The 13,165-nt window shown below is 60.7% G+C and overlaps 3 protein-coding genes across 4 annotated transcripts in view; 2 read left to right on the forward strand and 1 right to left on the reverse strand.

Moving 5' to 3' along the window:
* Positions 1-3,798, forward strand: part of METAP1D (methionyl aminopeptidase type 1D, mitochondrial) — a 44,247-nt gene extending 40,449 nt beyond the window's left edge. Inside the window, exons 7-11 of one of the 2 annotated variants that reach the window (XM_048952589.1) lie at positions 1,040-1,137; positions 1,535-1,582; positions 2,358-2,436; positions 2,549-2,653; positions 2,816-3,798. In XM_048952589.1, coding sequence (XP_048808546.1) covers positions 1,040-1,137; positions 1,535-1,582; positions 2,358-2,436; positions 2,549-2,627 — 304 coding nt within the window. In that variant the 3' untranslated portion in view covers positions 2,628-2,653; positions 2,816-3,798. The remainder of the gene's footprint in view (positions 1-1,039; positions 1,138-1,534; positions 1,583-2,357; positions 2,437-2,548; positions 2,654-2,815) is intronic. The other variant, XM_048952590.1, reaches the window with a different exon arrangement.
* A 1,123-nt stretch (positions 3,799-4,921) lies between these two features.
* Positions 4,922-6,690, forward strand: DLX1 (distal-less homeobox 1). Its single transcript, XM_048952591.1, has 3 exons — positions 4,922-5,526; positions 5,942-6,141; positions 6,409-6,690. The coding sequence occupies exons 1-3, from the start codon at positions 5,214-5,216 to the stop codon at positions 6,661-6,663; spliced, it is 768 nt and encodes a 255-aa protein (XP_048808548.1). The 5' UTR covers positions 4,922-5,213; the 3' UTR covers positions 6,664-6,690.
* A 4,760-nt stretch (positions 6,691-11,450) lies between these two features.
* Positions 11,451-12,789, reverse strand: DLX2 (distal-less homeobox 2). Its single transcript, XM_048952918.1, has 3 exons — positions 12,450-12,789; positions 12,165-12,349; positions 11,451-12,089 (listed from the first exon to the last, which is right to left on the reverse strand). Exons 1-3 carry the CDS (start codon positions 12,745-12,747, stop codon positions 11,814-11,816), a joined length of 759 nt encoding a protein of 252 aa, XP_048808875.1. The 5' UTR covers positions 12,748-12,789; the 3' UTR covers positions 11,451-11,813.
* Between the last annotated feature and the right edge of the window lie 376 nt (positions 12,790-13,165).

Consider the following 13,165-nt stretch of genomic DNA (forward strand, 5'->3'; position numbering starts at 1 on the left):
CATAAACTGTATATAGAATCAAGCTGTGGACCTTGAGTTTGAAAATTGAAGCCCAATTTCTAGCTATATTAATATTCCTCTTTGCCAGAAATTAGGAATTTGGGGACGGCTAAACATGAAGTTTCCAGTCTTCTCCAAATAGAAATGTGATGGCTCTCTGTATTGAGGCAGCAGGCACATTTGTTCAGCTGTCAATACAAGCAAACCTGAAGTGTGAAGGGCCCACCGTGATCTTAAGTGAACAAATGAATCTTTTAGGTTCGTAGACAAAATCTTTTCAGACAGACTGCTTCCTGTCCCGCTTCCATGCTCCTGTTTACTCTGGGCACAGTGTGGGGTTGATACTCAGGAGCAGTTCCCCTGTCACTTGCACTTCACCTCAGGTGCCCCATATTTCCATTTGGGATGGGGCTGGCTCTGCTGGCTGAGCTGCCCTGGTCAGTGCTGTGGAGTGGCCTGCTGGCAGAGCCCAGCAGGTACTCCCAGTCATCTGGGTCCCCAGCTTTGGGCACCAGGATGGGATTTTGCTTTCCTGACATGGAAGAGGCCTGGGGACAGGCTCTGTTCCTGCAGACAGGACATCTGTCTCTCTGGAAGATGCTCTTTTGGAGAGGCTGTGAAAGACCAGACAGATCTTCCCAGCAGAACTGAAGTGCCATAATTATGATGATTTGGTTTGGGGACTGTGCTGATGGGTTCAGTAGAAATACATTGTTCATTATAGCATGAACGGATTTTCTGGAGTTGCAATACATTTTGGCACTGGATGTTTGTAGTATTTCAGAAGGGAACAGCTTGATGTTTCCCTCCGCATTGGCACAGGCCACAGGTGCACGCAGTGGGGCACTGCAGGCAGTAAGGGCTGCACTGCTCTGTGCTCTGCCCTGGCTGGCCCATTCACTCTGAAACCTAATGATGGTTTACATGATGGCTGTTTTCTTTCAGAGCTGGCAGCAGCCCCGCGCTGGGTGCTGCTGATGGTACGGATGTGTGGCAGGGTCGGGCCATGCTTGCTAACTGTGTCCTCTTTGCCCTGCAGCTCTGTGGCACAGCAGGGTGGCTTCCAGGTGTGCCCCTTCTTTGTCGGCCACGGCATCGGGTCCTACTTCCACGGGCACCCCGAGGTGTGGCACCACGGTAAGCGGCTCCCGACCAGAGCACCGTCTCCTCCCGCTGAGAGGGCACTGGCGGCAGAAGTGCGATCCGAAACGGTGTGGCAGCCCCAAACCCACGGGGGAATCTCTGCGGGCGATCCTCCCAGACGTGTCCCGGGATCTGAGGAGCCGTTGGGTCTGAGGCTGGGGAGGCGGGAGTGGGAAAGCCCCGGTGGAGCTGTAGGGTGGTGGGATGGGCAGCGGGGACAATGAGAACGGGCGCTTGGATCTGGACTTGGGTCGGGGCCGGCATGCACGGCACCTGTGAGCCGGAACGAGTTCTGAAACCCAGTGCTGGGTGCTGTTACCAAAAAAAAAAAAAAAAAAGAAAAGGTGAAACGAGACAACAACTATAAAAGCGTTTTTATTTTCTTTTCTAGCCAATGACAGTGATTTGTTAATGGAGGAGGGAATGGCGTTCACAATAGGTTAGTAAATGTATTCTATGTTTGTCTTTAAAAAAGCACACACACAACAACCCGGCTCCGTGCCGTTTCTTTGAGCAGGGAAGCGTCCCTTCAGAAACGGTGACGGCAGTGACACTGGCCCCTGGGAAAGAGATTCAAATGTTATTCTAAAAAATGCACTGAGGGATCAGTTGGGCGACACAGCTCCTGAGTGACACGAATTTGGGAAGGAAAAATCTGATCGCAAATCTTATTAAGCGGCAGACCTGACGCGTCGTTTTGGCAGTGCGGCTGTGGCGGTGTGCAGACTCCAGAGCGCGGCTGTGCCCCGCTGCCCGCTGCCGCCAGAGCTGCGCCGGGCCGGGCCGGCCGCGCGGAGTTCATGAGAGCCGCCCCACAACGCGAGTGCCGGTGCTGGGGGTGGAAGCCCATTCCTCCCGACGCGGCAGTTAGCCGAATCAGAAGATCGTTGTTTTGCTGATTTAATTGAACATTTTAAGTCTGTTTAACAAAAAAAACAAAAAAAAAAAAAAAAAAAAAAAAAAAAATCGGGTATGTTGAACTGTCCGCGTTTGGTGTTCTGATTGTTACCACGGAGTCTTAATGAAAGCTGGAATAAATTTCCCTGCTGTTACGAAAGCGGAGCGCACCTTCCCCGTGCCGCAGCGCTGCATCCCCCCCCCCCCGGTGCGGCCCCGGTGGGGCAGCGCGATGCGAAGCGCGGGTGGGAGCTGCCGCCGGGCCCCCCCTGCCCACAGCAGCGCCACTCACTTCGGGCGTTTTTTTCTTATTCCAGAGCCAATAATAATGGAGGGTTCTCCCGAATTTAAGATTCTGAAGGACAAATGGACCGCAATTTCGGTAGACAATAAAAGGTGCCCGGTTTTGTTGTTTCCCGAGCGGCGGAGCTGAGCGCTGGCAGCCGGTGAGTCTTACGGGCGTGCTGGGGCCGCGCTGCCCCCGCTAACTGCTCGCTGTGCGTTGCAGATCAGCGCAGTTCGAGCACACCGTCGTCATTACCTCGGAGGGAGCAGAAATCCTCTCTAAGGTGCCGGGAGAAGCCTAAGGACGCAGCGGGAAGTGGAGGGCTCGGTGTGTTTTGGGCGTCCTCGGCCCCGCAGGGACAGCGCTGAGCTCCGGGTGGTTCTGGGGGGACTGAGGGGACACGGGACGCAGTTCGGGGGCTAGCTCCGGGCGCGGTGCTCTGCGCGGTACCCGGTGAGTGTTGAATAAAAGCCTCTTGGTTTGCGGCAGCAGCGGCTGAGCCTCAGCCCGCCGGGGGAAGGGTCCGGCCGTGGGGGAGCGGAGCAGATCGCCGTGCGGGATCCGCGGCGGAGCAGAGCGGGGATCTGCTCGCAGGGAAAGTGCGGCCGCTCTGTCATCAGCGCCACTGAACGGGGCTGGAACTTATGCCGGGACGGAAAGAAAAGTTTGCGGGCGTGGCGGAGGGAGCTCCGGCTGCGGCCCCTTTCCCTAAGTTGTAATAGCAGCTCTCCCTTCCCTGCCCCGGCCCGTTTCTCTCTATGCCGCACAAGAGAGGATTAAAAACGAGACGCAGAGCGCGCTGTTCCGGAGAGGGATAACCGCGCCGCGCACGGTGCGTAACGGGGCACTCCACGCCGGGAGCGCTCGCAGAGACGGAGGGGTTCTGCCCTGGGGGAGGGTTTGCTCTGCGTCCCTCGGAATCGGCCCGACGGAGTGGCCGTGCGGCGGGGGGTGTCCCGGGCGGAGCTGCTGGGCCGCTGTTGGGGCAGGCCGGGCCGGTACAGGCCGGGTGGGACGGCCGCTGGTTCCCTGAACCGTTTGTTTTCACTAGAGCACAGCGAGCTGTCAGCTCTAATCGTTTCTAACAGCATCTTTTTAAGAAGCAGGACCAGTCCCCAGCCCGTTCCCAATACCACGGGGCAGCCTTTCAGCTCGATTGCCTCTTAGATTAATTTGGTAGACCTTAAAACCTGTACAAATAAACGATGCATCCAACACGTTTCACAGTCGCACCGAGTTTCCGCCACTTGCTCTCTGCCCGGGAAGGCGAGGGCCGCCGTGCCCGCCTCTCCCTGGCCGCCGCTGCACCGTCCCGTCCGTCACGTCTGTCCCGTCCCAGTCCGTTCCCAACCCCCCTCCCCCGCAGCGCGGAGCCGCGGCCCCGGCCCGGGCGGTCACTTACATGGCCGGGGGGGTCCGCGTGGGGCCGCGCCGCTGCCCCTGGGCACCGGTCCTCAGTGAGGTGGTGGGAATGAACCATACGCATTGCATGCAAAACAAAACAAAACCAAAAAAAAAAAAAAAAAAAAAAAAGAGGGGGGAGGAAGTAAAAGAGGCGTTAGGAAATGGGCAATTAAAACCGACAGAGCGACTAATGGGGCAAAAAAAAAAAAAAAAAAGAAAAAAAAAAACGGAGCAGAGATTGGGGCACGTTCGTGTCAGCTCTGCGAAGCCAGCACCAGCAGAGCCGGGGCTGTGCCACGGGACCCGCTCCCGCCCAGCCCCGCCGCCGGGCTCCGCGGTCTCGGCGCGACCGTGTGCGCTGGGAACGGAGCGTTCCTCGGGGCCTCCCTCTGCCCGGCTGGGTCTGACCGCGGGGACCCGGGCCCCGCTCGCTGCGCGCCCCGACGGCCTCGGTGCGCAGGGAGGTTCAGCCAGGCCGGCTCACAGCCCGGTGCTCAGCGCCGGGAGGCCGCGTGTTGCTATTAGCGTTCAATATACGGCTAATTATGCGTATGAAAATTAAACATCAGTGTTATGCTAATGGGGCCGCCTTCAGCTGGGAGCCGAGCACTTGAGACTAGCATTTAATCAAATGAGTCGGTAACGAATACATCTGCACGTGTGAACTTTCGCGGGATCATTTTCCTGTTACAGTCACACCGCTGAATTATGAAAGAAATAATTACCGACACTTTCTAATTATCCAACAAAGTAATTTGGGATTCATCGCGGGCTTTCTGGGGAGGATCTCCCAAGTCCCACCTCGCTCCCTGCTCACGCACGCGGAAGTTTGCGTGCTCAGCTCAATCGCGCGTTGGGCCGAGCGGGGCGAGCCGCGATCCCCCGCGCTGGGCTCCCATCTCCCCATCCTCCCCCGCGTGAAGAGCGGTGCCCGGGCGGGCGCGGCCCGAGGACGGGCGGGACCCCGGCGGGGAGCGGGCACCGCGCGGCGGGCGCGGCTGTGTCCGCGGCCGGAGTGGCTCCGGAGAGCCTCAGGGCCGTCCCCGCGCTCCCATCCGCGCCGGGAGCGATGCCTTCCGGTCCCGGCCCCGGCCGCGACGGCTCCCGGCCGTCCAGCGGTGCCGTCGGGGCGTGCGGCCGGGAGGCGCGGCGCTGCCGGCGCGGCTCTCCGCGCTCACCGGGGTCCGGGCGAGCCCCGAGCAGCTCGGACCAATCCAAAGCGATTATGCAAGACGGGGAACCAATCAGCTCCGCCGGCTCATGAATATTCATCGGCTCGGATGAGTCAAAGCTTTTAGGCGAGTTTGTGTAGATGAGCGGCATCACGCTCAGACTTTTCAAAGAGACAAACTCCATTTTCTTATGAATGGAAAGTGAAAACCCTGTTCCGCTTAAATTGGGTTCTTTCCCGTCCTGAGAAACACAACAGACCCCCAAAAGGCACGCTGAAGAGAGAGCACACACACAGACCCAGCGGCGAGAAATGACCATGACTACCATGCCTGAGAGTCTAAACAGCCCCGTCTCGGGGAAGGCCGTCTTTATGGAGTTCGGGCCGCCCGGCCAGCAAATGTCTCCTTCTCCCATGTCCCACGGACACTATTCCATGCACTGTTTACACTCCGCGGGCCACTCGCAGCCCGACAGCGCGTACAGCACAGCTTCGTCCTTCTCCCGACCGCTGGGCTACCCCTATGTGAACTCGGTGAGCAGCCACTCCGGCAACCCCTACATCAGTTCAGTGCAGCCCTACCCCAACAGCTCCGGCCTGGCCCAGCCCCGGCTGGAGGAGACAGGTAGGTGCCGGGGGCGGGGGGCGCGGAGCGAAGCAGATCCGCCGGGGGGGGAGCGAGGCGGCATCGCGGAGCGCTGTGTGTGAGCCGGGCGGGGCCGGGGCCGCGGGGAGCGGGCGCCGAGCGGAGCGGACCCAGCCCAGCTGCGCGCGGAGCGGTCCCCGTCATTATTTATTGCGTAGCGCTATAAACAATGTGCGCAATTAAGGGTAATTAAACCTCGACTGCAGCCGGTAAAAATAGCAAACTTTGTTGGGATGGAGCCGGGGCTGCCACCGCCGCGCGGAGCCTTTGTTGGCTCTGCGGCGCTCCGCCGCCCCGTCGCCGTGAGCGCTGCGCTGTTACCGTCGCCGTCGCCGTTACTGCTGTTCTCTCGCTGCTATCACTGTTATTTACTGTGCACCGTTTGTGGTTGTAGGGGCCGAATCGGAGAAAAGCACTGTGGTAGAAGGAGGGGAAGTTCGCTTTAATGGGAAAGGGAAAAAAATCCGCAAACCCAGGACTATTTATTCCAGTTTGCAGCTGCAGGCTCTGAACAGGAGGTTCCAGCAAACCCAGTACCTGGCCCTGCCCGAGAGAGCCGAGCTCGCGGCCTCTCTGGGACTCACTCAGACTCAGGTACGGCCCCTCCGCGCCCCGCCGCCCCGGGCCCGGCCCGGCGGGGTCGCTCGTACTGAAGCCGCGCGCCCGTCCCGTCCGCGGGGCCGATCCCGGCCGGGCTGCGGGAGGTGGGGGGGCGATGTCGGAGGGAGCGGGACAGGGCGCGGGGGCGGCCGGGGCGCGGGGGCACCGCGGGGCGAGGGCGGGCGGGGGCCGTCGGGGCGGGCAGGGCGAGTGTGAGGGCCCGGCCGGGCTGCGCTGAGCCGTGCCGCGCTGCCGTTGCAGGTGAAGATCTGGTTCCAGAATAAGCGCTCCAAATTCAAGAAGCTGATGAAGCAGGGAGGGGCGGCCCTGGAGAGCGGCGCTCTGAGCAACGGCCGGGCCCTGTCCGGCGGCTCTCCCCCGGTGCCCGCCGTGTGGAACACCTCCTCCGCCTCCGGGAAGGCGTCCTCGGGCAGCGCTGGCACCTACATCCCCAGCTACACGTCGTGGTACCCCTCGGCCCACCAAGAAGCTATGCAGCAGCCGCAGCTTATGTGAGCCCGAGCACATTTTTCCCCGCCGCGAGCCGAAAAAAAAAAATTCACATTATCACGGACAAAAAAAAAAAAAAAAAAAAAAAAAAAAGGAAAAAAAAGAAAAAAAGGAAAAAAAAAAAAAAAAAGGAAAATGAAAAGGAAAACAAAACAAAACGGAGAGGAGGAGGAAGGAGAAGAGGACAAAGGCGCGCCAGCAGCCGGCCGGGCCCTCCCGCTCCGGGCACAGATGCGACGCGGCGCGTCCCCGCCGGCGGCAGCTGACGGAGCGCGGCCGGGGGACAATCGGGGCCGCCCCTCTGTCTGTGCTGTGTGGGATCTGGGTCACGGATGCGGCCCGGCAGTGCGGGGCAGCGGCAGTACCGCGTCCCGAGCGTGTTTCCCTCTGCGTTTCCTGTCTCTTTCCCTGTCCATCTGTATATTTTTTGTTCTTGTCTAAGGGGAAGAAAGGGATTTTATTTATTGACCGAATTACCGCTGAGGAGCTCCGGGCGCAGCCGGGCGCGGAGCGCGCGGCTCCGGCAAAAGCGCCCGGTGCCGTTTCCCCGTCCAAAAAAACACGCAAAACAAAACAAAACAAAACCGAAACGCCGCACGGAAGGACGCGCTTTGTAACTTTTCCCATCGCTTTTCTACTTCGCTGCTGCGGAGATCCCCGGCCCCAACGCCGCGCACCGCCCCGCGCCGAACAAAGGACGGCCGCACGCCGCCCCCCGCCCTGGAGCGGCTTTGCGGAGCGCTGTGCGGACGCGGCATGGAGGCGGCGGGGGGACCGCGTACCCCTCGCTCCGCAGTGCGGGGCCCGTCCCGGAGCGCGGGAGCTCCCGCTGTACATATTTGATTCTTAATCCTTATTGTTCTGTAAACATGTTGCACAAATTTAGCTTTTTTCTTTCTTCCTTTCTTTCTTTTTTTTTTTTTTTTTTCCTTTTTTCTCTTTTTAATTCTGATTTCCGTTTCGTGTGGCTGTACGACATGACGCTTTGTGTACGGAGATTTGCCATTTTCTTGTGACCCTCGGAAGATGTGATACCTGAGCTCAGCTGTGTTTCGTGTCTATATGTCAAAGTTTAGTTTTATATTGAGAATGTTAACTTATTGCTTTGTATTTGGGGAAGGAAAAGAAAAGAAAAAAAAAAAACAAACAAAAAAAAACCACAAACCTTTGTACATAAGTTATAAAGTTTCTTTGAGACAGTAAAACTATGGTTTGGAAAAAGAGCTCCGCGTGGTCCATGTCTCGCTGGGCGGCCCGAAAGGGCTCCGTGCGGGCAACGTGGGTCCGATGGGTACCCACACAGCGCCCCACGGGCAGATCCGGGCTTCGGGACTTCGGGGCTTCGGTCTCGTGCCCACTCACAGAGCACACACACAAGGAGAACCCTTCCCCGGAGCTCCGCGCATCGGGACCGGGAACTGCGGCCGAAGCCAGCGGCTGCGCATTGCCCGCGGACTCGCGCCGGTCCCCGCGGAGCGCTCTGAGCGGGGCCGGGACGGCGCTCGGGGTCGGCCGGGTGACGGACCAACGTCGAGCTTACGGTACGAGCACAGAAATGGGGAGCTCTGCCCCAGCGAGGGGTCCCGAGCAGGGAGTCTGTTCTCACCGTTCGCTGAGACGCGACTCTCAAGCCGGGCCTCGTTAATTCTGCCTCGTCGCTGACGAGGGGTTCGTCACGTATCTGATTCGGAGATATTCGTAATGAGGATATTAATTAAACTCGGAATAATCCGAAGGTGCTTCTATTGAGACAATACCTCATTACGATGATTAAACCCCGGTTTCCAACATTGTCCATTGTCCCTTTAACAGCCGTCGCCCCGCGCGCACAGCCCCGCGGATGGGGCAGCGAGTGGCGAAGCGTAATTTGGAGATCTATTCGGAGATCTATTTTTTCCCTCGTCGGGGAAAAAAAAAAAAAAAAAAGCTCCCCTCATTTTCAAACACTTCGGAAATAGGTTACACACAGCTTAATGATGATCAAAATGACTCTTTTCTGCGAAAAAAGACCCCAAAGTGCGCGTACAGCTGCAAACCCAAGAGGGTCAGCATCATTTCACTGTATTCTCTTCTTGATTACAAGCCGAGCCCATCAAACACAACATAATTACAGTAATTTCAGGTTTATTTATTCTAATGCAGTTTCCCCATCTCTCTGGTAATTATGAGCAATTTTTTCGCCCAGGGAATCTTTTTGCATTAACAAAAGAGATAACGCACTGAAAGCCAAATTTGCTGCGCATTGAGAAAAGCGAAGGAAAAAAAAAAAAAAAAAAAAAAAAAAAAAAGCGGTAGGTGCGAGCTGCCATCCCGCAATTCGGCGCTGCAAATTGCTTGCAGGTGTATGGAGCAGCGCTGTCAATGGGAAGGGGCTTCCAAATTAGCAAATGCACAATGTTGAAGTAATGAAGACGGACTGAGCGGCACTGCCAAACAACGGATACCTCTTTCACATCTTCCACCCGAAAAGAAAAAATAATAATAATAAAAAAAATCCCCTCGGAGCGTCCCCGCGAAGCCCCGCGAGTGCCTGCGGTGTCAATCCGACGGCAAAGCGCAGAGCGGCCCTGAAACCGCAAACAGTCGGAGAGTCCGAGCCCCGCACCCCTCCGCCGAACAGGGGGGGAAGCTGCCCCGCGCTCTCCCCTCGACTCCCGTGGGGAGCAGCTCGGCGTCTGCCACCCTCCTTCCCCCCGATCTCCCCGCGGCACCGCCCAGGCGCTCCGCGGCCACGCGTCCCCCGAGCGCGGAGGGGATCGCAGCCCCGTATCCGCGTCGGATCCCCGCTCGGCCCCGGCCCCTCCGCGGCGGTGTCCCCGCGCCTCGCGGCGCGCACTCACCTGGCCCCGGGGCGGCGGCGGCGGCGGCTCTCCGGGCTCCGGGCGCGGCGCTCCGCGGTAGCGGCGGGCGCCGAGCGCGGGTCGGGCTGCGGGGTGCGGAGCGGAGAGCCGGGTGGTAGGGCTGAGGAGGGAGAGGAGAGGGGAAAAGGAGCGGCCGAGCGCGGGGATCGCGTCCTGGGAGCACGGCGTGGGCTGAGATCCGCGGAGCGGAACGCGCTCCGGGCGCGGAGCCTTTTCGCGGCTCCGCTCTCGCAGAATATGACTGAAATTTTCTGCTATATAGCCTCTGTCTTTATAGCTGATGAAAAAAATTGCAGATTATTAGCATAAATGTTTACTCTTCATTACGCTGATGACATTGTGCACTCGAGATCTTGGTAATCTTTGGGAAAATTATGAGTAATTTTTAAAAATTTTAAAGCAGCGGCAGTTACCATGCAATTCAGGCTAATTCTGCGTAGGCTCCGAACGGATATAATTATCGAGGAGTCAAGATGTTATGCTAAAAACTATGCATTGATATTCCCATTTATTATGTACATACAACTTTGACAATGTTGATGCTTGAAATAGCAGGAAATTGTCTTGCGCAAAAATTACAGTCCATATTAGGACATGTGAAATTGCGAAGAATTATATAGTAATTGCAGGCTTTCAGATGGGAGAGCCAGAATGCTCAAACTGGTGCAAATGTGGATAAAATTACAGATCAGAGCAAAAATTAGGGAAAAAAGGGGTCTGGGATTTTTCAAGTTGGCTATAGGATTCCGGAAGTGCCTAATGCCACATGATTGCTGCGGCTTTAGGGGAGACATTCATGCCTCAAATAACTCCTTTCGCCAGAGCCGCTCTAATCGAATTTCTCGGGCTCTGCTCTTCACCGGGGCACACGAGCGCGGCGCCCACCCGCCGAGCGCCGCCGACACCCGCAGCCCCTCGACGGGGACCGACGGGAGGGGGTGGAAAGCGGTGGGGGGGCGGTGCCGAGAAGAGCCCCACGGACCTTCCAAGGGCGGCGCGGCGGGACCGCACGGGGCGCTTCGCCCCGTTCTCGACGGCCCCGCTTCTCGACGCAGCCCGTCCCGTGCCCCCGGGCCGGAGGACGCGGGTGCGAGGAGCACCGCCGGCCCGTGCGGGCCCCGAGCCGGGTGCCGGCGTTGCTCGGGGGGATGCTCGATAAAGGGCGAAGCGGTGGAGCGAGGACAGGGAGAAGGGACGCGCGGAGGACGGAGGGAGGAGCGCGGGATGCCTCGCTCTCGCGGAGCGCTGCGCGGCTCCCGGCCCCCGACGGCGGCCCCGGCCCCGGGCGGAGCGGACCGCCGAGAACGGGACTGAAGAGCGCGGGGCAGGGAGGCGGTCCCGGCCGTTCTGCCGGACCCACGCCGCCCTTCCACCGCGCTGTGACACCGCCCGTCACCGGGGTGCTCCCCGCCACGCGGGTCCGTGTCCCGGTGGGTCCCTTCGCCCGGCTCCCCACCGCTTCCCTCCCTGCGCGCTGTCACCCGCGTCCCCGCGGGAGCGTCCCCGGGTAGCGGCCCCTTTGTTTCTCCCGCTCTCCCCTCCCTCGCAGCCGTCCCTCTCCCCCTCCTTTCTCCTGTTCCTCCGCCCCTCTGGGCCCACACCCCTAAAGACCCTCCCCGAGGCTGCCGGCAGCGCACCGCACGGCCGGGGACGTTCCGAGCGCGGTGTGCGCCCAGCGAGTGGCGGGGCTTCGCGCTGCCGGAGGCGCGAGGAATGACTCAGAGCCGCCCCGCGGGGCTGCGCGGGCGGGAGCGGGGTACGGGACGGGGCGGCACCCCGAGCCCGCTCGTGTGGCGTCGATAGGATGTCGAAGGGGGGCTGCTTCGCCCCAGGCCAGCATCGGGCCAGGACCGACGCCCCCGACCACCCCCGCCCCCAAAGAAACGGAGAGCTGGCACCGTGGAAACAATAATTTATTTAAATAATCTCTGCTTGCTGTAAAAGAAACACGAAAGAGCGCTGAAGTTTTCCATAATAAATAACCAAAATACCCTTTGTTTGTTTATGTCGTGTCACGGCTCTCAGCGCCGCGCTGGCAGCCGCGTGCCGAGGGGGCTCCGTCGGGGCCCGATCCCTCCCGGGGGCACCGGAGAGGAACTCCGTGCACGGCCTTGGGGGGCGACGGGACGCTCCGGCTTTAAACCTACATATAAAACATATTTATCTTTTTTTTTTCTTTTAATCGTTTTATTTGTTTTGTTTGTTTGTTTGTTCAGTCCCCAACATCAGAATGAGGTCTTCCGCAAAGGCACCTATCGACTTTAAAAAAATAAAAAGGGAAATGACCCGCGGTCCCTAGAAGACGCCGCCGCCGCTTCCGCCGTGGTGCTGAGGGAGGGAGGCGGCGGACGGCGCGGGGCCGGGCGGATACCACGCGTAGCTGCCGAGGAAGGCCGCGGCGGGGCCGGGGGAGCCACTCCCCGCACGTGGGTGCGGGGCGAAGTCCCACGCGGGCGGCGAGGCAGGGGGAGGCGGCGAGGCGCTGCGGCGCGGGGGCGGCTCGGCGGGCAGCTCGCCGCTCTTCCACATCTTCTTGAACTTGGAGCGGCGGTTCTGGAACCAGATCTTCACCTGCGGGAGAGCGGAGAGCGGCGTCAGCGCCTCGCGGCTGCCCCGTCGGGCCGAGCGGCGCCGGGCAAACCCTACCTGGGTCTGAGTGAGGCCGAGGGAGGCGGCCAGCTCGGCGCGCTCGGGCAGCGCCAGGTACTGTGTCTTCTGGAAGCGGCGCTGCAGGGCCGCCAGCTGGAAGCTGGAGTAGATGGTGCGCGGCTTGCGGACCTTCTTGGGCTTCCCGTTGACGATCCGCACCTCGGGCTCGCACTCCTCCTTCTCTGCTCGGCGGAAACGGCGCCGTGAGGAGCCGTGGCCGCGGCCGCGCCCCGCCCGCCCCGACGGCCGCCCCGCTCCCCCCGGCCCCGGGCCGCGACGTACCGGAGTCGTTGGCGGCCGGCGAGGCCCCGGCGCCGTAGGGCCCATAGGAGCCGTAGGCGGCCGCGTAGCCCGGGTCGTAGCCCGGCTTGGCGGGGAAGGGGGCGGCGCCGGGCGCGTAGGGGCAGGGCACCGGCTGGCCGTAGGGCTGCCGGTTGGCGTAGTAGCTGCTGTCGGTGGCGGTGGAGACGGGCAGCGTGGGGGACTCCTGCGGCTTGTGCAGGCCGTGCTGCTGATAGCCGCCGGCCGAGAGCTGGCTGGCGTGCATGTCCGGCGCCGGGCTCGGCAGGACGCCGGTCATCCCGCGGCCCCCGCCCGCCCGGGGCACACCGCCCAGCGCCGTTCCCGCCGGCCGCGGCGCTCAGGGCCGCGGTGCCATCCTGCCGCCCCCCGCACTGCGCTGCGCCGCGGGGCCAGGCGGGCACCGCGCTCCCGCCGCCGCCAGCGGGACGGGTGTGCGGCGCCGCGCGCCGCCGGGGCGGCATTTAACTCCGGTCACGTGGGCGCGGCGCACGTCACCTAGCAACTGCCAATGGGGCGCCCGCGCGCGCCGCATCTCCGGGGCCCAGCGGGGCGCGAGTCGGGAGAGACGCGGGGGCTGATCCGGCCGCCCCGTCGGAGCCCGGAACCCTGCCCTGCCCTACTCTACCCTACTCTACCCTAACGTCACGTTGCCGGCGAGCACCGACGGGGCGGTCCCAGGGTACAGCATCGCGTCG

The sequence above is a fragment of the Lagopus muta genome, chromosome 8, assembly GCF_023343835.1.
Source record: "Lagopus muta isolate bLagMut1 chromosome 8, bLagMut1 primary, whole genome shotgun sequence".
NCBI lineage: Eukaryota > Metazoa > Chordata > Aves > Galliformes > Phasianidae > Lagopus > Lagopus muta.

Excerpts from the sequence above, each read along its gene's own strand:
- DLX1 (XM_048952591.1), top strand. The coding sequence starts at position 5,214 with ATGACCATGACTACCATGCCTGAGAGTCTAAACAGCCCCGTCTCGGGG. Across the intron at positions 5,527-5,941 it reads GCCCCGGCTGGAGGAGACAG|GGGCCGAATCGGAGAAAAGC; the intron begins GTAGGTGCCGGG and ends TTGTGGTTGTAG. Across the intron at positions 6,142-6,408 it reads TGGGACTCACTCAGACTCAG|GTGAAGATCTGGTTCCAGAA; the intron begins GTACGGCCCCTC and ends CTGCCGTTGCAG.
- DLX2 (XM_048952918.1), bottom strand. The coding sequence starts at position 12,747 with ATGACCGGCGTCCTGCCGAGCCCGGCGCCGGACATGCACGCCAGCCAG. Across the intron at positions 12,350-12,449 it reads GCCGGCCGCCAACGACTCCG|AGAAGGAGGAGTGCGAGCCC; the intron begins GTACGTCGCGGC and ends TCCGCCGAGCAG. Across the intron at positions 12,090-12,164 it reads TCGGCCTCACTCAGACCCAG|GTGAAGATCTGGTTCCAGAA; the intron begins GTAGGGTTTGCC and ends GCTCTCCCGCAG.